The sequence below is a fragment of the Macadamia integrifolia genome, chromosome 8, assembly GCF_013358625.1.
Source record: "Macadamia integrifolia cultivar HAES 741 chromosome 8, SCU_Mint_v3, whole genome shotgun sequence".
In the NCBI taxonomy this organism is placed as follows: domain Eukaryota; kingdom Viridiplantae; phylum Streptophyta; class Magnoliopsida; order Proteales; family Proteaceae; genus Macadamia; species Macadamia integrifolia.
The window spans coordinates 15,578,265-15,601,768 of NC_056564.1; the positions used below are offsets into that span (position 1 = coordinate 15,578,265).

The 23,504-nt window shown below is 44.3% G+C and overlaps 2 protein-coding genes across 3 annotated transcripts in view; both read left to right on the forward strand.

Annotated features, from left to right (window-relative positions):
* The window catches only part of LOC122086327 (NPC intracellular cholesterol transporter 1-like), a 116,804-nt gene extending 100,507 nt beyond the window's left edge, over nucleotides 1-16,297 (forward strand). For both annotated transcript variants that reach the window (XM_042655090.1, XM_042655091.1), the window contains exons 26-32: nucleotides 905-974; nucleotides 12,120-12,269; nucleotides 13,439-13,504; nucleotides 14,240-14,384; nucleotides 14,475-14,539; nucleotides 14,651-14,716; nucleotides 16,139-16,297. In XM_042655090.1, the coding sequence (XP_042511024.1) occupies nucleotides 905-974; nucleotides 12,120-12,269; nucleotides 13,439-13,504; nucleotides 14,240-14,384; nucleotides 14,475-14,539; nucleotides 14,651-14,716; nucleotides 16,139-16,282 (706 nt within the window). In that variant the 3' untranslated portion in view covers nucleotides 16,283-16,297. The remainder of the gene's footprint in view (nucleotides 1-904; nucleotides 975-12,119; nucleotides 12,270-13,438; nucleotides 13,505-14,239; nucleotides 14,385-14,474; nucleotides 14,540-14,650; nucleotides 14,717-16,138) is intronic.
* Nucleotides 16,298-18,583: 2,286 nt separating this feature from the next.
* Nucleotides 18,584-19,188, forward strand: LOC122086742. Its single transcript, XM_042655718.1, has 2 exons — nucleotides 18,584-18,916; nucleotides 18,961-19,188. Exons 1-2 carry the CDS (start codon nucleotides 18,584-18,586, stop codon nucleotides 19,186-19,188), a joined length of 561 nt encoding a protein of 186 aa, XP_042511652.1.
* Nucleotides 19,189-23,504: the final 4,316 nt, after the last annotated feature.

Here is a 23,504-nt window from a genome sequence, read left to right on the forward strand (position 1 = left end):
AATATAAAAAACAAATAATTAAGTGAAAGTAAAAAAAAAAAAAACACACACACACACACAAGGCGGCCGCCTTGCCTACCACGTCGTCCAAGGCGCCAAAGGCGACGCCTTTTGGACGCCTTGATATCAAAGGCGACCGCCTTTTATACATAACCAATGGCGTCCCTCGCCCTGTCCCTAAAAAAACGCCTAGACGCCTGGGCGACGCCTTGACAACTATGGTTACAAAATCAAATGTCACTGACATTAACCCATGGATGAGTTAGGTTGGAGTGTTGCCTACTTGACTCCCATAAGGAAAAAAAGAGAATGGGCCAACGGGGGAAATGGGTATGTATGAAGGCTGATCCTACTTAATAGGAGTCCGACCAAGGTCTCTGCTAGTCCCTGAAGAACATGTTCGGAATTGGAAAATTCTCTGGTTTTTCATTCCTCCAGTGTGGCTTTCAAAGTGAGGGTAAATAGCATCTGAGGAACAATCCTAGCTTCCTGCCCCTAGTCAAAAATTGTCCTGCTGCAAGGAGTATGAAATTCATTTTTCTGCATAGAGAGCCCTCTTACACTGAAAACTGAAAGAAGTGGACTCATAACCCTTCTAAGCTACAGTGCAGTTGATTAAGCAGTAATCATTAAGCAATGACTTAAATACTGACTAATTATTACTTCAGCATTGTATCCAAACCTCTTCAGTTCAGCTGTTTTATCTGTCCAAGCATTTTATTGATTAATCACTTGTTAGATACTGTTCTTTGGAAACTCTTGACATTGAGAGGAAATGTATTGGCACATCTTCATCATGTGGAAGTAGATCTCCCTGTTGTTGTTCTTGGCTATTATAAATCCGGCACAAGTAATTATAGCTCATTTCTTTGTCCTTTGCTGATTTTTTTACCTCCCTTTGCAGTTCATACTCAAGACATACAAACCAGTTATGCTCCATCAGCCAATGTGATTCTAATTCTCTTTTAAATGAGGTAATAAATTAGCAGCAGGCTGTATCACCTAATATATATGCATTTTAGAACTGCTTTCCATTTTATTCTTTGTATTCATGGTCTAAATCACTCACTCAAACTCCAGGAAAATCATATATGGCAGCTATTAGTCTGCCCATGGTTCACAGAGCTAAATGTTGGGAGATAAAGGGGCCAAACCAGAAAAATAAAATGAGAATGAACATGTTTGAGATAATTTAGGAGTGACTTTCATAGGTGATAAGTTAAGGAGAAGTTGCTTGAGGTGGTTGGGCATGTAAAATGAAGGCCATCAAATGGATTGGCTAGGAGAAGCGAATGTCATGGTACAGATTGGAGGAGTTAGAGGGACAAGGCATTGATTAAAATTACATGGAAGTGGTGTGAAAATATATTGATCGCATTTGGGTTGGCAACAAAATGATTTTATATGGGCAAACAGATAATTCACGTCGCCGGCCCCATTTTGTTGGGATAAGACATAGTTTAATTGAGTATTATTCCTACAAAAAAAAAAAAAACAATTTTGAGTACTATGATCTAATTTGTTTGAGATTCTCAATACTAGCATTTGCATATATACATTTATCACTAGGAGCACCATGCAAAGCTGTATGATAGAAATAATGAGATAATGTTTGAAGATGTTGTCATTGTTGTGTCATTCCAGGCTTTTACTGCTTTATGACTTTTTGCATATTTCAGATCCATATAAGTTGCCAATTATCCTCAGCGGAAACCTTGAGGCTTTAATCCTAAGTTCAATCATGATTCATAGGTTGAACATGGAAATTGATGTCATTGTGAGACAAAATGAGAGGAACAATCCTCGGAATTTTCACAATCTGTGGAAAAATGAAAATGTTGAAAAAAAAGAAGCTGAAGGGGGAAAATGAAGAGAAAGTTTGGCAAATGTCAAAGAAACTTGAGAATTAATGGAGAAAAATGTTTTAATATGCTAATACTTTCAGGGTACTTGTTTCTGGGGCTTTGCTAAAGCATTTAAGCTGTTTCACTCTGATTCCCTCCATCATCCTTATTCTTTCACATGTCCACATTGAGGTTACATGGACTTATATCCCTTTGGATTGAAAGTGTCTCCTCCAATAATTTGCTAAACCCGTGAATGCTGTAGAGTTGGGTCAATCCAAGTATCTAATGAACCACTAAGTTTACTTAAAACAACTCAAAATAGATATTAGCAGTAGTTAGAAAATTAGTTTGATTTGTGAAATGTTATTTTCATTACACAAGAGGAATGCTCCCTGGCACTGCAGAAACAGAAGGTTTTAGATCCTATGAAACCCTATGTGGGGTAGTTGGGGGTTAAGAAACCAAATGTTGCTGCCGAAAATCCGTATGAGCTGATCCTGCACAATCACAGAAGGCAGAGGCCCGGAGCTTTGTCCGGGGTTAGTCCTCGGACACTCAAGTTAGGGATCGGCCGCACAGTTTTTGTTACAGGAGTAATGGTGTGGGTATTGATGCTTACCTTCTTCCTTCTTCCTTCTTCTCGGGCCCTCTTATATAGCTTTTAGGATTTAGGGTTTCCCTTTTCCTTGGAGGAGTCCTCCTCGGGTCCACCTCCTTTCCTTTTAGAGTTCTACTCGGATACGTCCTATCCCCTTCGTGGGGATATTCTCTTCACGTGGTTAACGTGGTAGAGTCCTTACAACCTCTATCAGGTGGGTGACACGTGTTTAGGTTCGCGACGCGTGTCCTTACCCTACTGGGCAGTCAATTTGGCCGTATCAGGAGTCAAATTTTTCGTTATCTTTTCTCTTTTCTTTCTCTTTTTTTTTTTTTTTTTTTTGCGTCCCTTCGGCTTTAGTTCTGCTTGCGACCGAGACCTTCGGTTAGCCGACGTGGAGACCTTCTGTCAGTTCGGCTCGGCCCTGCCCGAGCCCCCAACCGAGGTAAGGACCTTTGGTTAGTTCAGCTCTGGCTTGTTCGTCGTCCTCGGAGAGGACAGTCTAACCGTAGGCGTCGGATTCCAGGGGAGGTCCGAGGGATGTCCTCGGACTCCACCGATTTGCCCTCTGCCCGTGACTCATCGTCTGCGGCCTCGCCGTCTGGGTCCAAGGGTGGCTCAAATGGTGCAGGATTTAGGGAGAGGATGCTCAATTCTCGAGCCCAGACCCAGGAACCCTTAGAGGTGGAGGCTTTCCACATCGTATCCACCATGGATGAGCCGGAACTGGAGGAGGAAGCTTTCGAGCTCCGGCTGCCTAGACCGTCTGACCGAGCCAACTATCGGAACTCCGAAGAGCTGTGCTTGTACAAGGAGGCGTTTAAGGCCGGCCTTCGGCTTCCCCTCCATCCCTTCTTCGCCCGAGTGTTTCGGCACTATGGGATTTATCTGACCCAGCTGACGCCGAACGGATGGCAGCAGGTGCTCAACTTCGTCGTCCTTTTCTCAAGGCACCAAAGGCCTCTCTCCCTCCCTCTCTTCATCAACTGCTTCTTCCTTCAGGCCTGTAAGGGGCTTTCGGGATAGTACTACTTTTGCCCCCGGAAGGACCTTCGGCTGCTGAGTGGTTACCCGACGTTGATCCACAGGTGGAAGGAAAAGTTCTTCGGGAGGTCGTCCGAGGGGGTGCCCTTCGGCACCGTCTGGGATATCCCTGACCTAAGGGAGGTGAACTCCGCCCCTGCCCTTTCCGGGGCAGACGCGGAGTCGTTGGCGATGGCGAGGCTGCAAGAAACCTGCCCTCCAGTCGAGGCCGACTGCCTTAAGTCCGACGCCATACTGTTCAGATTCAGGCTTAGCCCGGGTGAGTTAGGCCAGCCCAAGTTTATTTCCCTCGGGCGTTAGTGTTTCGTACTGACTCCCTTCGTTTCTTCATGCAGTGTAAATCTCCAGGGCCGAGGCTAGGGCTGCCGCAGCGGCGAGGCAAGCCTAAATAAGGGAGGCCGAAGAGGAAAGAGAAGAAGGGGCCCTCCTCCGAGACTCCGAATAAAAGATCTAGGGGCGAGGGACCAAGCACTGAGGCAGTCCAGGCCCTCGCTGCTCCGGGCCATGACATGCCTGCCCGAGACTCCTCCCCCGTCGCGGACTTCAGAAGCCCGAGGGTGGGGAACGTGAGGGCCGAAGTTGGATTTGTCCCTCAGTGGTCGGTCAAGGAAGACAAGTTGGCAGTCGGGCATGTTGCTCCTAAGCTGGTAATGAAGGGCAGTCTTCCCCGAGATGCTGCCGAAGCTCAACGACAAGGGACGGCGGCTATGATAACCAACGCCTGCATCTTCATGGCCGGGGTAAGCTTCGGTCCTCTTAACCTTTGTTTATTTATCATCACAAGATTCTGACCATCAGTGTCTTATGTAGGCCCAAAACCAAATGGGTCAGCTGGCGGTTCGGGCTGAAGCTATGGGCCGAGATCTCGAGGTTGCCGAACGAGAGAAGTCGGTCCTGGAGAATGAGCGTTCGGTTGTCCTCGAGAAGGTGGAGCACCTAAAAACGGACCTCCTCGCGCACCAGGAATGCGATCGGAAGCTTGCGGAGCTGAAGTCGCAGATGAAGGCAAGGGTTCATGAGGCCGAGGCCTGAGGGGCCGAGAAGTATAGATCCTCCGAGGACTTTTAGGAAGAGATTAAATGTGCCATCGCCCCTGGGTTCACAATGGGTGCTACCGAGGTCCGAGACTGGGTCCTCGAGCGTTACCCAGGGGTCTTTTTTGAGGACAACGGGCTCATCTTCGAAAAGGAGTGTATTGAGGAGGCCCCATCAGCCACCGAGGTTGTCAATGCCGACGGCGGAGGCTGCAGTGAGGAAGGGGAGGTTCAGCCGCAACGTGAGGTCCCTCCGACTCCCAGTCACGATGGCTTCGATTTGGAGACCCACCATGTCGAGGATAAGGCCTTGAATCCGATGGACGCCCCCTGAAGCCACCCTAGGTCTTGGCTCAGCCTTTGAGCTCTTTTTGTTTTTGATATGAGCCTTGGGGCTTCTTCATGTACTCTCGGCCTTCTGATCTTTTTTATGTAATCTCAGCCTTCGGGGCTTTTCATGTATTCTCGGCCTTCGGGTCTTTTTTAATGAATGTATTTCCCTTTGTATGCTTCGACTTCCACTTTTTCGTGTTCTTTCTGGTAAGGTGATCTTTAGCCCGTAGGTAGGTGCAAGAAGGCCGAAACCATTGTTGGCAGCCTAAGGATCTGCACATCTACTTTAGCACGGCTCGGTCCCGCTCCCTCGGCTTATCCAAGAGGTTTTCCGAGTCCGAGGGCTATGAATTTTTAAGGGATCTTGAACAAGCGTGGTTTTCACCAAGTGTTGTGTTCCCCCTCAGCTCTGGCCGAAGGGTCTTTTAAACTCTGGTATTGATCCGAAGATCCAGTCGAGGGCAGATCCTTCAACCGTAGCCACTCCCTACCAAATTGAGGACCTTCGGTTAGGTCCCTTCGGCCATTGGCCTGAGTCCCGAACCGAGGCGAGGACCCTCGGTCAGGTCGGCTTGGCCCTTGCCTGAGCCCCCAACTGAGGTGAGAACCTTCGGTCAGTTCGGCTCGGCCCTTGCCTGAGCCCCCGACCGAGGTGAGGACCTTCGGCTGTATCCGTTCGGCAGAGTTAAGGTCACCAGACAGGAGAATTCCTCTCAATTGCCGTAAACCAACTTTCGTATTTTTCATGAATAAGATTCTCCGGAGTTTAGGATGAGGAATTACAATTTAAAAGTGCATAGGAGCAAAAATTGCAAAAATTACAAAAACAAGTGTGCTTGCTACTTCACTACTGATAGAATTTTCTTAAGTTCTCAGAGTTCCACGATCGGGGTACCTTTTCTCCCCCCGTAGTCTCCAGGTGATAGGACCCTGGTCGTATTACCCTTGAGACTCTGTAGGGACCTTCCCAATTTGGAGCTAGCTTCCCTTGATGTCTTGGGTCTGATACTTCAACCCTTCTGAGGACGAGGTCACCCATTCTGAACTCGTTCTTTCGAACTTTGGTGTTGTAGTGCCTCGTTGGTAAGCAGCCATCCTTTCTTGCGAGGTGTCCCTGACTTCGGCTAAGAGGTCTAAATTCGCTCGGAAGCCTCCATTGTTTTCCTCTTCATTGTAGTACTGAACCGATGGGTTACGGCCCCTATCTCCACTGGAAGTACAACTTCAGTGCCGTAAGTTAAAATGAAGGGTGTTTCACCGGTGGCCTATCTCTCAGTTGTGCGGTAGGCCCAGAGGATGTGGTGTAACTCGTCTGCCCATAGTCCTTTGGCATCATCCAGTCTCTTCTTATTCCTTGAAGTAGTGTACGGTTGGTTACCTTTGTCAGCCTGTTGGTCGGTGGATAACTGACAGAGGTTTTCCTGTGGTCAATGCCGAGGGCATCATAGAACAAGCAGAAGGTCGGGTTGGCGAACTGAGTTCTATTGTCTGTTACCACAACCCGAGGGATTCCAAATCGATAGACTACCGCCCTCTGGAGGAAGTCCCTTACGTTCTTTTCGATTATCGTCGCCAGTGCTTCGGCTTCTGCCCATTTCGTGAAGTAGCCTACCGCCACCACGACGAATTTCCTTTGTCTCGTGGCCAGGGGGAATGGGCCCAGGATGTCGATTCCCCACATGGCGAATGGTATTGGGCTCGATAGAGGAGAGCTCAGTAGAGTGTAGCCTGGGAATGGGGGCGAACATCTGGCACTTGACATACTTCTTGACTAATGATTCCATGTCCTTCCTCATTGTCAGCCAGTACAGGCCCTGCCTTAACACTTTATGTGCCAAGGCCCGGGCTCCCAGGTGTTGGTTGCATATCCCTTCATGCACTTCTCGGAGTGTGTACTCGCCATCGGCGGGGTCCAGACACTTGAGGTACGGCACGGTGAACCATATTTTGTACAGTGTCTCGTCCTTCAGAAGGAAGCGTGCTGACCTCATTCGTACTTTCCTTGCCTCGTCCCTATTCGCTGGGAGCTTTCCTTCCTTGAGGTATTCGGTTATGGCATCCATCCAACTATGGCCGTGTTCGCCTATAGGTAATACCTCTCGGGGTCTTTCGGTACTTGGCTGTGGTAGCACTTCAAAATACACCGATCGTCCGAGGTCAGTGAAGTCGGAGGTGGCCAGTTGCGATAGTGCGTCTGCACTAGCATTCTCTTCCCGTGGCACCTGCCTTATCGCAAAATCCTTGAAGGTTGTTATTCTTTCTCGCACTGTCTTCAAGTACCCAGCCATCCTTTGTTCCTTGGCTTTGTAGTCTCCATTCACCTGTTGTACTACGAGCTGTGAGTCACTATACACCACCAGCTCCTGTACCATCAAAGCCCTAGCCAGATTAATTCCGGCTATTAACGCTTTGTATTTTGCTTCATTGTTGGAGGCATCGAAGTCGAACCGTAGGGCGTATTCTATCTTGAAACCCTCGGGGCTGACCAATATGATTCCTGCGCCGCTTTTTGCGTTGTTGGAAGCACCATCCACGTACAATGTCCAAGCCTTTTCTCCTCGGTCCTCAGCAATCTCCTGGGGATCATCAGGGAGTGTCATCTCGGCGATGAAGTCTGCGAGGGCCTGTGCTTTAATTGCGGTTCTCGGTTTGTACTGGATGTTGAATTCTCCCAACTCTATGGCCCAGTTTATCAGGTGACTGGACAAATCTGGCCGCTGTAGTATCTTCTTCAGGGGCTGGTATGTGAGTACGCATACCGTATTTGATTGAAAATAGGGCCTCAGCTTTCTTGCCGCTGTTACCAGGGCATACGCCACTTTCTCCGTCTTTCTGTATCTTGTTTCGGCATCTAGCAGGGTTCGGCTGACATAGTATATTGGCCGTTGTTGCCTTCTTCCTTCGTCAGTACTGTGCTTACCGCCACTGCTGATACAGCAAGGTATAACTGCAAGGTATCCTCGGTGTTTGGCTTCGTCAGCAGTGGGGGTGCGGCCAGGTACTCCTTCAGTTGTTCAAAGGACTTTTCGCACTCCGTCCATTCGAACTTTTTGGTCCCCTTCAGTGCTTTGAAGAAGGGGAGGCACTTGTCAGTTGACCGAGACATGAATCGTCCTAGGGCGGCGACCCGACCTATTAGCTCCTGGACTTGCTTCACATTCTGGGGTGACCTCATATCCCGAATGGCTTGTATTTTCACTGGGTTGGCTTCAATTCCCCTCTCCGAGACAATGAAGCCGAGGAACTTTCCCGAGGCTACTCCGAATACACACTTTGCCGGGTTCAGCTTCATGCCGTACCGCCTCAGCACCTGGAACGCCTCTTCTAAGTCTTGAATGTGTCGTTCCGCCTTCAGGCTTTTTACGAGCATATTGTCCACGTACACTTCCGTGGTTTTGCCGATCATCCCCTTGAAGATTTTATTCACCAACCTTTGATAGGTGGCCCCTGTGTTTTTTAGCCTGAAGGGCATGACTTCATAGCAGTACAGTCCTCCCTCGGTCACGAAGGATGTTTTCGGGACATCAGCCTTTGACATTTTGATCTGATTGTACCCCGAGTATGCATCCATGAAGCTCAGCGCCTCGTATCCTGTCGTGGCATCAATGAGGAGGTCTATCTTCGGCAGGGGGTATGCGTCCTTCGGGCAGGCCTTGTTCAGGTCGGTGAAGTTGATGCAGATCCTCCACTTTCCATTTGCTTTCGGGACCATCACCATGTTGGATATTCACTCCGGGTATTGGATCTCCCGGATGAACTGGGCCTTCAGCATCTTCACTACTTCGTCTATTTTCTGTTGCCTTTCGGGGGCGAAAGTCCTCTTCTTCTACTGCACCGGCTTCTTCGTCGGGTTAACATTCAGATGATGTTCTATTACCTCTCGATCTATTCCAGGCATGTCTGAAGCCGACCAAGCGAAGACGTCAGAGTTGTTTTGGAGGAATGAGACGACTTTTTCTCGCTGTTGCCTTGGCATTGTAGCCCCGATCTGGAATTGCTGAGCGCTATCCCCCTCTTCGGCCTCGACTTGTACCAGATCTTCAGCCGGCTCCCCCCGTTGATAACTGGCGTCATCGCGCAGATCTTCTATTGGGAGCGCCTCGCTCGCCTTTTCTCTTCCCCACAAGGTGGTGGCGTAGCACCTCCGGGATGCCTCCTGATCGCCTCGACATTCCCCGACCCTGTTCTTGGTTGGGAATTTCATCTTGAGATGGGGGTGGAGATGACGGCCTTTAGTAGGTTCAAACCAACCTTCCCTAGTATGGCGTTGTATGCCGAGGTAATGCCTACTACTAGGAAGTTGATCATGACTGTTACTTCGCGATCTCCGGTGCCGGCTCTTACTGTCAACTCAATCGATCCTTCCACTTTTACTGGGACGCCGGAGAATCCCTGCAACGGGTGTTCAACTTTCTTCAACTTTCCTTCGTCTAGGCCCATCTTCCGGAAAGCTTCTAGGAACAGGATATCAGCTGAACTGCCGTTATCCACTAAGATCCTCTTCACTCTGCAATCCGCTATAGTCATGGTGACTACCAGGGCATCGTCGTGAAGGGTGTGCACCCCTTCCAGATCGTCGTCTGAGAAGGAAATAACCGTCCCCATCCTCGCCTTCTTGTTCGACCATTCAGCCATATGCACGCTTCTCGCATAGGATTTTGCTTCCTTGGCCGAGACTGAACTTTCTCCAACGGCTAGGCCTCCACAAATGGTCGCTATAACTCTAGTTGGGCTCTTATTCTCATCTCGGAGGCGATGGTCAGCTTCCTCGGGTGTCTGGTCCCTTCGCCGTTCCTGATTGCCTCTGCGGGTGGGCCCCCTTCTTTTATAGCGGCCTCTGCCATCTCTCCGACGGTTATCCCTACGGTCATTACTGTCTTGGGCATCCTCCTTTTCGCAGTCCACGAATCGGCCTAGATATCTTCTTCGGATCATTCCTTCTATCTCCCCTTTGAGGTGCCAACAATCTTCGGTGTCGTGGCCGTGGTCTCTGTGGAAGTGGCAATACCTGTCCATATTGCGTCTTTCGGGGTGCCGTCCCATCTTCCCTGGCCACTTCATGGCTCTGGCATCCGGGGAGTCCTTTATCTGCATCAGTACATCCGTTCGTCTCCGGTTCAGGGGTGCATATTTCTCGAACTTCCTTGGTGGACTGGGTGCCCGACTGCGCTCAGACTTTCGTCTTTTTCCTTCTTCAGAGGGTTTGTCATCGCCCCTAGAGATCCTTTTTCTTCCCGTCTTCCTTTCGGCTTCTTCATCGGCTTGAAGGGTTTCTTCCATCTGGATGTACTTATCGCATCGAGCTCTCAGCTCGGCTAGGCTCCTAGGTGTTTGCTTCGCCAAAGACCTTTTTAGCTCCTTATCCTTGACGCCTCCCAGCAGGGCTGTGAACTCTTCTTTCGGGTCTAGATGTCTGATCGTGATCTTTTCTTGTTGGAAGCGCTTCATGTAGTTCCGCAGTGATTCTCCTTCATGTTGCTTGATGTTGGTCAAGTTCAACGTAGTCTTCTGAAGGGGTTGGCTACTGGAGAATCCCTTCACGAAGAAGTAACCTAGATCGCTGAAGCTATGGATCGACTTCGTCGACAGACGGTTGTACCGTAGCCTTGCCGCTCCTTTGAACTTTAATGGCAGGGCGCGACACATAATGTTTTTCGAGACTCGATGGAACTGCATGGCTACCTTGAAGCCTTCCAGATGATCGACGGGGTCCCCAGACCCGTCGTAAGTGTCATACTTGGGTAGCGAAAGCTGATCGAGAACGGGTCCCTCATGACCTCATTAGCTAGGGCTGTGTCATTAGTGAGTTCTTGATCGCGAGCTCTCGTCTGATTTTCTGCCACCTTCTTGATCTCATCTTTCAGGTCCTGGATCATCTGCTTTAACCCCGAGTCCTCGTGCCTTTGTTCGTCTCCTTGGCGTGGTTCCTCATTGGCGTGGTTCCTCATGTCGGTCTCCAGCTGGGTGCCGCGTCTTCCCCCTGGGTGCGGGACTTTCCCTCATTGCTTGGTTTCGAAAATTATGACCGGACCTTATCGATCCTGTACTGCTCCGGTCTTTGTCTTGAGCTCTCTCGGGCTGGATATGGTGGCCTCGCGATGCTCCGCCGGTCTTCTGGGAGACAGCTTTGGAGACCTCCTTCATTGCCTCGGCCATTCGGTCATATTTGTCCTGGAGGGCTTCGAACTGCTCCCTTGTCACATATTCTTGGGCTCCAGGAGGGGGCGGAGGATTACTATCTCTGCACAATGAATATCCGGCCGAACGCTGGTACCTCACGGAACCTTCCCGATCATCGTTCCCCCTTTCTCGTCCAATTTCCGTCGAGGGAGGGAGCCCTCCTGAAGGTTCCTCCTCCCCCACGTTTATGTTCGATGCCGCTCTTGTCTTCTTACGATTGTAGGTTCTCCCCACCATTACTGTCGTTCCCACGGACGGCGCCAATCTGTTGCTGCCGAAAATCCGTATAGGCTGATCCTACACAAGCACAGACGGTAGAGGCCCGGAGCTTTGTCCAGGGTTAGTCCTCCGACGCTCAAGTTAGGGATCGGCCGCACAGTTTTTGTTACAGGAGTAATGGTGTGGGTATTGATGCTTACCTTCTTCCTTCTTCTCGGGCCCTCTTATATAGCTTTTAGGGTTTAGGGTTTCGGGTTTCGGGTTTCCCTTTTCCTTGGAGGAGTCCTCCTTGGGTCCACCTCCTTTCCTTTTAGAGTTCTACTCGGATACGTCCTATCCCCTTCGTGGGGATATTCTCTTCACGCAGTTAACGTGGTAGAGTCCTTGCAGCCTCTATCAGGTGGGTGACACGCGTCCAGGTGCGAGACGTGTGTCCTTACCCTACTGGGCAGTCAATTTGGCCGTATCACCAAACATTACAGCAAACTCAATTACTCGGAAATTAAATGGATTATGGATCTATTGAAGTTTTATTCATTAGAAAACCCTGTCCAAAACACCAGGAAGAGAAAGCCTAAGAACAGTCGTTAATTTTTGAAAATGACTACTGACAACTAACCACCACGGATTGGTTTTTTTATGTGCAAATGGTTGCTTAGTCAAATAATTAATCATCTCTCTATATATGGGTGACCCAAGGTGTTGGAGGGGGCCTAGACTCGAGTCGATCAAGGCACCTGAATGCCTTGACAACTATGCAGTATACTATTATTTATTTTCTTTGTTTCCTTTTTTCCTCCTGACCCCCCTTTTCTTATGCTTTACTGGGGCTTACTTCATGCTGAAAATTTCCACCTTGTGCAGATAGCTAGAGCATCTTTAGTACCCGAATCAAGCTACATTGCTAAGCCTGCTGCTTCATGGCTTGATGACTTCCTTGTATGGTTATCTCCAGAAGCTTTCGGTTGTTGCCGGAAATATACAAATGGGACTTATTGCCCCCCCGATGATCAGGTTAAGTATTCTGATCATACTTTCCATGCATGCAGCAACTCATTTTATTTTTGTTCTTACCATTATCAGCTTGATATTCATATACTAAACTGAAAATTAGATCATATAAATTTCTTTCAATAAAGTCAGTTGTGTTGCTTCGCCGATGTATCAGATTGGGTGCTAAATTCTGAGCATGGTTTTAAGAATAAGTCAATATAGATCAGTATTTGGTAGGACAATCCAAACTACTGTACGCTGCAATTTCAGGATTTCCCCCTCTGTATCAGATGATGCTTCATTTGAGTTCTCTGGTCCATACTGATCTGTGTTGGTACTTGGTATCTCCTCTTAAAGATCCAGGTTTGGATCAGCTGATACTTTATTCTAAAGGAACAGGTGCTGCCACATACAAGGTCAGCCTTTGGGTGTCTGTAAATCATCAGCTTCAGCCTACTTCACCATTGGAATGCATAAAAACGCTCCTTTCTCAATCTCATATCAAGGCTTATGCAATGAAGAATCCTTATAGAATGGAACAAAAATGAAGATTGAGGGAGGACAGCCAAAATAAAGGGGGGTTTTCCACATATTTTCCTCAAATTTTATATTTTAAGATGTTACGCATTTCAATATTCAGTATAATATATCTGTTTTGGTAGCCTACCCCGGGTCCCCGGCTGGAACCTTAATGGGAGGGAGTGAAGCCCCATTTGGAGAAGATGCTTTGGGTGGTGTTTCATTTTAGGAGCACAAGACTGCAGGCCATGGTGTGGTGATAGATTAGATTCAATCCTGGGTCTATCATGCCAACCACATACTTTTCCACCCACACTTTCTAATGTTTCCATTCAATATACTGTTACTCAGCAGATCAACATGAGTTGGAACATTGGTCTGCTCTGATGGCTTGACCTGATTGACCTCCCCTGCCAATTTGATGTCTGGGTCTTAAAATGTCTTCGTGGTTGATCATGCTATTGGTATGGTTTATAATGGTTCACAATCAAAACATGAATCAAAACATGATGATTACTGAACTTTGATGTGCTTATTGGGTATGATCTGTTGTGACATTTGCGAGTATGATTTTAGGCATTGAATTCAATCACATTATCTGTCTCACTGAGCCTTTACTGGTATTTTCTGTGATTTAAGATATACTAAAGCATGCTAATATGCTGCTGCAGCCTCCTTGCTGTTCACCTGATCAAGGTTCTTGTGACCTGGGTGGGGTTTGCAAAGATTGCACCACGGTAATCCTATTCGAATTCACTCCATTCTTTAACATGCTTTATGTATTAGTATTTTTGCTTTTGGTTTATTAATGCTTTAGGATTGACTGATAGTGGTACTGTTTATTTTTCAGCTTCCTCATGTCCTATCTGTATGAATGATATTCAATAGCAATTTACATGTGTTAAATAAATTCAGCAAAAACACACACACGAAGACAAATTGATGATGTCTGCATGTGTAAATAGTGCCAAAAAATGAGTTTTGTTACTACTATATTTGGATGGGATTCCTGTCCCCTTCTTTTTTTTTGGCAAATATAATAGGGGTTCATCTGACATGGTCTGAAATGTGGTGAATTTGTTTTCTCACAAGCCAAATTGTCTCATTGCGGTGAACAGATCTGCCTATTGGTTTTGAGTTTATGGAAGGAGAGAAACAGAAATTCGAAGACAATCCTAACTTATACAAAGAATGTGCTAATATCGCCTAGTGGTTAGCTGATAGGGGATTAGTTATAAAGAGTTAATTAGGGTAGACTCGAGTGGTTTTACTTCCAGCTGGAATTCTTTGCTGTATGAATGACATTGAGTCTTGTGGTTTGTGTTGATAGGTTTATCTATGTATGGATCATACTATTTTGTTATGGGATCTATAGGTTCTGTAGCTTATCAACTACCGCTATCATCTCTTTGATCAATGAAGTGAAAGGATTCTTGTTGCTGACTGAAGAAAACATTTGTTGATGGTTTCAGTGCTTCCTTCACTCAGACTTGCATAATGATCGCCCATCTACGGCACAATTTAGGGAGAAGCTTCCTTGGTTCCTCAATGCCCTACCATCTGCTGATTGTGCGAAGGGTGGACATGGGGCTTATACAAGCAGTGTGGATCTGAATGGTCTGTATGAGTTTATCTTGGTTGAAACTCATATTTGACTAGTTTTGTTGTAGTTCTTCATCATCTTAACTTCTTAGATTTTATTATCAGGTTATGAAAGGGGTGTGATTCATGCATCTGAATTCCGTACATACCATACACCACTCAACAAACAAGTACGCCCTCTTTTTTCCCACCTGCTTTTCTTTTACTACAATCTTATTTTCATGGTGTTGGTAGCATGATTCGTGCTTCTCATTTTAGCCAATCTGCCTCTGATATATCAGAGTGACTATGTCAACTCAATGCGTGCTGCACGAGAATTCAGCTCTATGGTTTCTGATTCTTTACAGGTAAGTATAAGTGCTACCTATAGGAATTGTTTCCTTATCTTTGTTGTCAGTCTGTCATGTGTGTGTGAATAAGGTTGCAGAAGGGAATAATTAGTTTTCCTTTTTTTTTTTCCTCCTCTCCCTCTTCCTATCTATTTAGCTTCTCGCATGCGGATGCTTCCTCATGATAATTAAATTCCATTATTGCCAAATGCATATCAATGGCCACTACTCATAATTTCATATTATACCCATAAGCATTGTACGCCTACAGCTGTTGCGTTTTGTGTCCTAAAAAATATTCCCGATAAAGTTCAAAAGCTACTTTCCAGGCTGATAAGTATCTGAATAATTTATCTCATTTTCAAATGAAAAAGCACCCAAAAATTTTGTTTAAAATATATGCACATACAAAGGATGTGAAACCTAAAAAAAAAAAAATTAGCAAGAGATCTCTAGGAAGGAATCCCTATCAGTCTGAAATTGGATTACTGGTTACTTCAAAAAACATGAAACATCCAGCCTGTTATGCAATCCTTGGAATTAGAAATATATCCGCAGGCAACGAGTACCATCCCAATGCACTTTTCCCCTATGTAACTTTGAAACCTTCTAGAAAGTGTCCTAAGCGGGAGATGCAATATTTTTTAAGCTAATTGATCTAGAGAGAATGTCTTTTTTCAGGAGGTAATGACCACTAGCTTGGGACATGATTATCACAAGGAATGAACTGCCTTTAGAATTGTGTACCACCCTGGGAATGTAATAGTCAATAAACTAAACTGCCATTATAACCACAGCAATCAATATGAGCTTTTGATAATCCTGGGAGAAGCAATCCTCCCTTTCATGTGAGAACCAACTCCAAGATTTGTGAGAAATATTTCTAGTCCCTGAAGAACATTTCTTTCAAACTATAAAGCTAGGATTTTCTGATGAACCTTTAGTCTTGGGAAATCGATACATCCATACCTACTCGGTTCTTTCCTTTTTTTCCCCAGAACAACCCAGGGCCCTGGGCATTCCCTCAGCCATTCATCGGTAAGAAAAAGGAAAAAGTAAATTACAGCCCAAGTAAAGGGGGTTGGACCTGACTACACGAAGCCCTACTTACTAGTAACCCATAAGACCCCTCCCAAATTACAAGGTACTGATCTTCATAATGGTAGCCCTAATCTTTCAACAAATAAAGGGTCAAATTTTGTTAGGTGGACCAGAATGCCTGAAAAATGCAAGACGGACGGCCAGGTAGAATGTCCATACCTACTCTAATGAATACCTAATGAAGCTAGAAATTTTCTTAAAAATACGAGCTAGAATTCATCTTTATTTTACTTTGCAGATGTTGCAAATAGTTTTAGGCAATGCAATGGAATCAAATTTCAGGCTGTGGCTGTCGTAGTCCATGTACTTTCACTGCACTGACATTAACTTCTTATACAGATTGAGATCTTTCCATATTCAGTTTTTTATATCTTCTTTGAGCAATACTTGGACATATGGAGAACAGCATTGATCAACCTGGCAATAGCTCTTGGTGTGTTCTCTACACCTAATCTTGCACTTCTCATTCTTCTAATTATTTGAAGTTGTGGCCTTCGGGAATCTTTGGATATTTCAGTTCTGTTGGTTTGGCTGCATTCAACATCTTTTGAATAAATATTAGGCTCGCTTCTGCAAATGTTGTTTGGGGAATAGTATTTCCATCAGTTTTTTAGCTTTTTTTTTTAACTATAATCTGCTATCCCTTTGCTTAAGAAGACTCAAATTGGGAAAGAAGAAAGATTCCTGCAGATAATATCTATGCACTATACCTCCGTAGGTACTTACAACATCTAAAATCATGAACTTTACAAAGAATGACTAATGGTTGATAGCAAGGTGTGAAGTATTGGTATCAGGAGACGTATCAAAAATACTCTTCCCCTTTTTGTTGGTCAACTCTGTATCATGTCGATATGGCCAATTGCAATACATATCCAGATTATATCAGTTGTATTGTATCAAGACTTGACACCATGGTATAAATCATTGTTTACTTTTAATTTTTAATTTTTTTATTTTTTTATTTTTTATTTTTTATTACTGTTTATACTACTTAGAACAAGCGAATGTAATCTTAAAAGTTAGCCTTACAAGACTCAAATGGGTAGAAGCAACCTTATCCATCAGCCCCAAAAGCACAATTGGTACTATGGAAACATATATAATAATAACAATTACAATTATGGAACCATTTTCCCGTGGACAAAACAGTAACATTGGGTGAGCACACAAATGATGCATTCAACAATTGAAAATGAAATATCTCTACAAGCGCAATAAATTATAAAGTTGTCAATAACATGGAAAAAAATAAATATCTGAATTTTAGGAATTTGGTATTTAGCAGCCAAACGATTTTATTTGGTACTTTTGAAGAATTAGGAATCTTATTTCATTTTTGTCAAGGCTTTTACATCTAGTTGGTGATGAGTTACCATCATCTCAGTGGAATACATTCTCAATTTTATATTTATGAAGGCAAGTTTGTGTCTCCAACTGAGATGAGCGAGTTACCAGCTTCCCATGAATAACCATTCTTGTGCATAACTAATACAAAGTTTTCAGACGAAGAATTTAATGACTTTAGCTGAAGGATGATATAGTTCTAACTCCCTAAATTAAAATGGAAATCCTAACAGTGCTCAATTTGCTCCGTGTGAAAATATATTCCTGAATATGCAAAATTCTTGCTACCTTTTAGGTACTGCATGACTGCATGAGAACAAGAGGAAAAAGAAAAACTCCAGAAAATTAAACTTGAGCAGAAATGAAAACCTTACTGGTTATAGGAAGCTTTTGCATTTAAAATGTGTTGAGAAGTAGAGCTATTCCCGATAAGGGATTAGCGTCAGAACCAGGACCCGATAGGGGCCTTTTGGTCCTATCGGGTCCATATTTGGGTAATTTAGGGCTGCGGCTTAGTGAGGGGCTTTTATGTATTTTCTCCTTTGGTTTTATGCAATATGTATACAACATATTGACATGCGATCAGTCTATTCTGGACTGATCGCAGGCTGCTTTGTTTCTGGACAGCTTTCGGTCTCTCTTTCTTTTATTTTTCTTCTTCTCTTCTCTTCTTCTTCTCTTTTCTCGTTTCTGGTTTTGGTTGCAAGGTTTTTCCATTGCAACATGGTATCAGAGCAGGTCTAAATCACATCGATTGGCAAATACAGATCATCGCTGCTGATTTCAACCTAGCTCCTTGCTGCAACTACTACCTGGTTGACCTAGTTATCATAACATAAGAAAAACTAGGTCTCTTCTCTTTTTTATTAATACTTCCTTAGTATGTGTATTGGTTGAGGTCGAGAAGTCTCCCTCCCTATTTTTTTATGGCTGCTTCCCCTGTGTCTGCAGTTTTTATTGCTGCTGCCCCTATTTATGAACTGAGTAACTGTTGATATTGAAGTGCTGCTGTCCGCTGGTTTATCTTCCTATATTACTACCTTCTCGAGCAGGTTTGGTTGGGCTTCTATCAAGGCTGGTTCGACCCTAACTGTTGCCCCTATCGGATCAATTTTCTGTTGCTGTTTGTGGAGTCCGATTGCTTGCTGCTGCTGGTTTTTCTGTTTAGTAATTGATTCTCATGGATGAGACTAAAGACATGACTACTCCTACTACTAGCACCCCTATTATTGCCTCGTCTACCTCGGACAACATTAATGTCCAGATTACCTCCATCAAGCTCAAGGGTAATTCCAACTACCTTCTGTGGGCTCAATCGGTAATAGTGTATCTGATGGTCAAGGAAAAACTCAAGTATACTACTTCTGATCCACCTCTATATTTTGACACTGGTTATGATAATTGGCTGAAGGAGAATGCTCTTATTTTGATCTGGTTATGGAACAATATGGTCTTGATGTAGTTGCTACCAATGTCATGTTCCATTCTACTGCAAAGGGAGTATGGGATGATTTACGAGAAACCTACTCTCAGGAAAAGAACATGACACGAATTTATGATATTTATGAGAAACTGTTTTGGTTTTTCCAGTCTGAAAAATCTCTTTCAGAGTATTACAATACATTCAGGGGAATGGTGGAAAAACTCAATGTTTTCCAGCCCTTGACCACTGATATTGACAAGCTGAAGGCTCAGCGTAATGAATTTTTTATCTCCAAGTTTTTGGCTGGCCTGAATAATGATCTGAAGGCTGTGAAGAGTCACTTGCGGGTGACACGGTTCCTACTTTGAATGATGCCTATTCTCGGTTGCAGTGTATCACCTCCTCCACCAAGCCTGATCAGTCTTCCAAAGACAACTCTGCTTTTGTTGCTAACCATGGCCGCTGTCACAGTCGTTGGGGCGGACGTGGCTCTACTGGTAGGGGGTCTACTGGACAATCATCTGTTCGTACTGCTCGACATTGCACATATTGTGGGAAGCCTAATCATACAGTTGAGACTTGTTGGGCCAAGCATGGCAAGTCAGAATGGGCAACCTAGTTGGCTAATCATGTAGTGTCGGATGATGGTACTGACACAATGTCTCCAGTTGCTACTAAGCCTACACCTTCCTCAGAAGATTCCTCTACTAGTCTGCACGATGACATCAATCAGTTGCTCCGGTGCTTGCACACTCTTGAGACATCCTGTAATACATCCAATGGTGCGTCTACATCCGCTCCTATCCTAGCCCACACAGGTGCCTCAACCCTCCTTACTACTATATCTACTCCTTGGATCATTGATTCAGGTGTTTCTGCCCATAAGACCGGTAAGTCATCACTTTTTAAGAGTTTTTCTACTAGTACCAGTTCGAATTCTGTTATCCTTGCTAATGGTGCTTCAACACCGGTTCTTGGACACGGTTCTATTTTACCTACCCCATCCATAAACCTATCTTCTGTCTAACATGTTCTTTAATTTTCATTAAGTCTTCTCTCTGTGAGTCAATTAACTAGTTCTTTAAATTGCTCAGTAACATTATTTCCTTCTTGTTGTGTCTTTCGGAATCTTCACGAGGAAGAAGATTGGTGGAGGGCGTGAAAAGAATGGATTATATTACCTCAACAGTGGCTGTCCTACCTCTTCTGCTGCTGCTACGGCTGTTGGGGACATTACTCCTTTCCAATGGCATTGTCATTTAGGTCATTTGGTGCTTTCTAGGTTATAGCTTTTATTTCCTAGTTTTAAGTCTACTCCTAGGTTAAGAGTGTGAGGCTTGTGAGTTGGGAAAACATCACCGTGTGTCTTTCTCATCTCGCTGTGTCTCGTAGTCCGTCTTTATTTTCTTTAGTCCACTCTGATGTATGGGGTCCTTGCAAGTCAGTAATAGATTTGGGTTTCGGTATTTTGTGACATTTGTGGATGATCATTCCCGCCTTATATGGCTTTACATATTAAAGGACATGTCTGAGATTTTACATGCATTCAAAAAGTTCCATAATGAAATAAAGACTCGGCATTCCTATTAAAATTTTTCATTCTGATTATGCTTTAGAATATGCTCAAACTGATATTTCTGATTTTTGTGATACTCATGGGATGATCCACTAAACTAGTTGTGCTTATACTCCACAGCAAAATGGAGTAGTAGAGCGTAAAAATCGGCACCTTTTTGAGGTTGCCCGAGCCATGATGTTGCACACGCATGTTCCTAAACATTTTTGGTGTGATGGTATCCTAACTGCCTGTCATTTGATTAATCGCATGTCATCCTCTGTTTTGTCCGACAAATCTCCCTTTTCTGTTATGTTTCGTAATTTCTCGAGTTTTCCTGTTCTTCCTCGGGTTTTTGGGTGTGTGTGCTTTGTTCATAATTTGCACATGTAGGCTGATAAGTTGTCTCCTAGGTCTACTAAATGTGTTTTTTTAGGCTATTCTCGTACTCAAAAAGGGTATAAGTGTTATGACCCTACTACACAGGAACTTTGTCAGTGCTAATGTGACCTCTTTGAAGGTACTTCATTCTACCCTCCTCCAGTGTCCTCGTCTAGTGTAGAGTGGTCTTCTCCATCTCCACCACCCATACGCTCCCTTACACCCTTCCCTGCTGCTCTTGGTGCTAGTGACTCCCCTCCTCTACAGGTTTATCAGCGTAGGAAGAAGATTGGACAACTAAGTGGCGAGGTCATTACTCCGGATTCTTCACTCCTTCCACTGCCGGCTTCCTTAGGTGAAGCTCCTCTTCCTCCTCCGTCTGATGACTTACCAATTGCGCACCGGAAAGGTACTCTTTCTTGCACTCACAAATCTATGGTTGTTTACCCCATTGATAATTTTATGTCTTTATCTCATCTTCCCCCTCCTATCCATGGTCTTGCCCTATCCATTTCCACCAACCCTATTCCCCGTACCCATACTGAGGCCCTCCGTGTCCCTAAATGGAAGGCTGCCATAGATGTAGAAATGGATGTTCTTTTGAGTCGTGGTACCTGGAGCCTAGTAGATTTACCTCCTAGTAAGGACCTGGTGAAGTGTCGTTAGGTGTACACTATTAAGTATCATTCTAATGGCTCTGTTGAGCGGTTGAAGGCCCGTCTGGTTGCTAAGGGGTATACTCAGACATATGGTGTAGATTACTTTGAGACCTCCCCGGTTGTTAGACTGAATTTTGTTTGCCTTCTTATTTCTCTTGCTGTCAACTTTGATTGGCCCTTATTTTGGTTGGACATCAAGAATGCCTTTTTGTATGGTGATCTACAGGAGGAGGTGTATCTGGAGCAACCTTTGGGGTGCGTTGCTCAGGGGGAGAGCACAGGTCGTGTGTGTCATCTACGCAAGGTTATATATGGGTTGAAACAGTCTCCTTGGGCATGGTTTGACAAGTTCAGTGCTACCATAGTTACATATGGGTTTTCTCAGTGTTATTCTGATCATTTTGTGTTTGTTTGTCGCAGAGGTGATAAACTTGTTTTCTTGGTTGTATATGTTGATGACATTATTTTGACTGGTAATGATAAGGCAGGAATTCCTGAAGTAAAAAATCATCTCTAGCACCATTTTCAGACAAAGGATCTAGGCCAACTTCATTATTTCCATGGGATTGAGGTAATCCGCTGCAAGAAAGGTATCAGTCTGTCTCAAAGGAAGTATGTGGTGGATCTTCTATCTGATACTAGGATGCTTGCATCCAGACCTGTTGATATTCCTATGGATCCTCACCAAAAGTTTGTGTGGATGATGATGAACCCTTCTAAGATGTGCATCAATCATAGTTGTCAAGGCGTCGCCTAGGCGTCCAGGCGGTTTGCCTGGGGCCTAGGCGACAGCCGCCTTGTTGCACTGCATGTTGCCTTCTATTTCGGCACTTATTTATGCCAAATATCATTCAAGTAAATGTTTTTAATATTTGTTATTTCATTTACTTAAGATATTATTCATAAATAAGCAAATACCCCCTATTTGAATCCAATAAAAATAGTTTAAAAATCAAATTCCAAAAGGAAAAAAAGTCAACCCCCCAATCCAAGAACAAAAACTGGATTTTGGTTATAGGGACGATTTTCAACTTTTAAATGCTAGGGTTTTTCTCAATTATGAAAATTTTATAAATTCTATCATGTTAAAACATTGCTAAAAACCAAAAGTCCGGTAAAAAAATATTTTGTTTTGATATTCATAAAATTATTTTCATTCAGGCGATTTTAACAGTATTCGCGCACTTAAAAATAAGTTTGACTAAAGCATTACTTTGTCATTGCAACTCAGATTTAAGTAATCTTAGACTTGTTAGAAAGCTGGTTTTATATTATAACTAATACAAAAAGTCTCATGTAAAAATAAAATCATTTGACCAGTCAAACTTATTATAGAATTAGAGCATTTTTCTAAATGTTGATTTTTTATAACTTAATATGACTTCATGTTAATTTTTTATGGTTTGATGTGGCTAAATGTTGATTTTTAATGACTTGATGTGGCTTAATCTTGATTTTTTATGATACAAGGTATATATAACTTACTAAATAATGTTAGAAAATAGGAAAAATAAAAAATAACACTTGTTCGCCTAGTTCGCCCTAAGGCGGGCGCCTTCTCACCTAAGCGCTTAGACAACCCTCTACCGCCTTGGTTCGCCTTGGCGCCGTGACAACTATGCACCTGGTAAAATCAGATGTGGAATCCTTTGCTACTAGCCTACCATCTGCAGTCATCTGGTCAAATAGGAACTATAGGACCTTTGAGCTGCACCTTTTGCTAGTGTATAGGATTGTTGCCAATGCAATCTTTCTGAGCCTTCTTTGTTGAAGATTATGGGAATATGACCATGAGTGATAGTGCAAAGTGGATCTCCATTTCTGCATAGTTTTTGGGCTTGTCTTGTATTTGAGGTGGAAGTTCAGTTCAGTACAGTAGATCTCTTTGTACCTTTACTTTGAGGTGGTTCTTTAGTATACAAGCTGAGAGTCTGAGACATAGTCACAGCATTCCCAGGGAATTTAAATTTTTGAGGGGCAGACATGGGAAGGGGACCAGCTCACTGAATGGATAGTCTTCTGTAGTCCAAGTTTGTATCGCAGTCAGAGAAGTGCAGTTGTGTAGTCTACACATAGATAGATTCTCATGGAATGGCAGCCACTGACTGACGAAGGAAATCCCTTTGTGCTCACAGGAAGTCCCTGTGCTCCCATAGCTAAACACGAAGATTCAAATTTTGGTAGGAATACAAAAGAATGAGAGGGATTATCTGTTATTAAAAGATGGACTGACCCTCACAACGTGGTGCCTACTCTTGGGCCAGTGGAAGAATGATGTGGCCAATTTGAACCATTGGATGATACTAGGAGGAAACTTGAGTCTTATATTGCATAAATCTT

Excerpts from the sequence above, each read along its gene's own strand:
- LOC122086742 (XM_042655718.1), top strand. The coding sequence starts at position 18,584 with ATGGAACAATATGGTCTTGATGTAGTTGCTACCAATGTCATGTTCCAT. Across the intron at positions 18,917-18,960 it reads CTGTGAAGAGTCACTTGCGG|TGTATCACCTCCTCCACCAA; the intron begins GTGACACGGTTC and ends TCTCGGTTGCAG.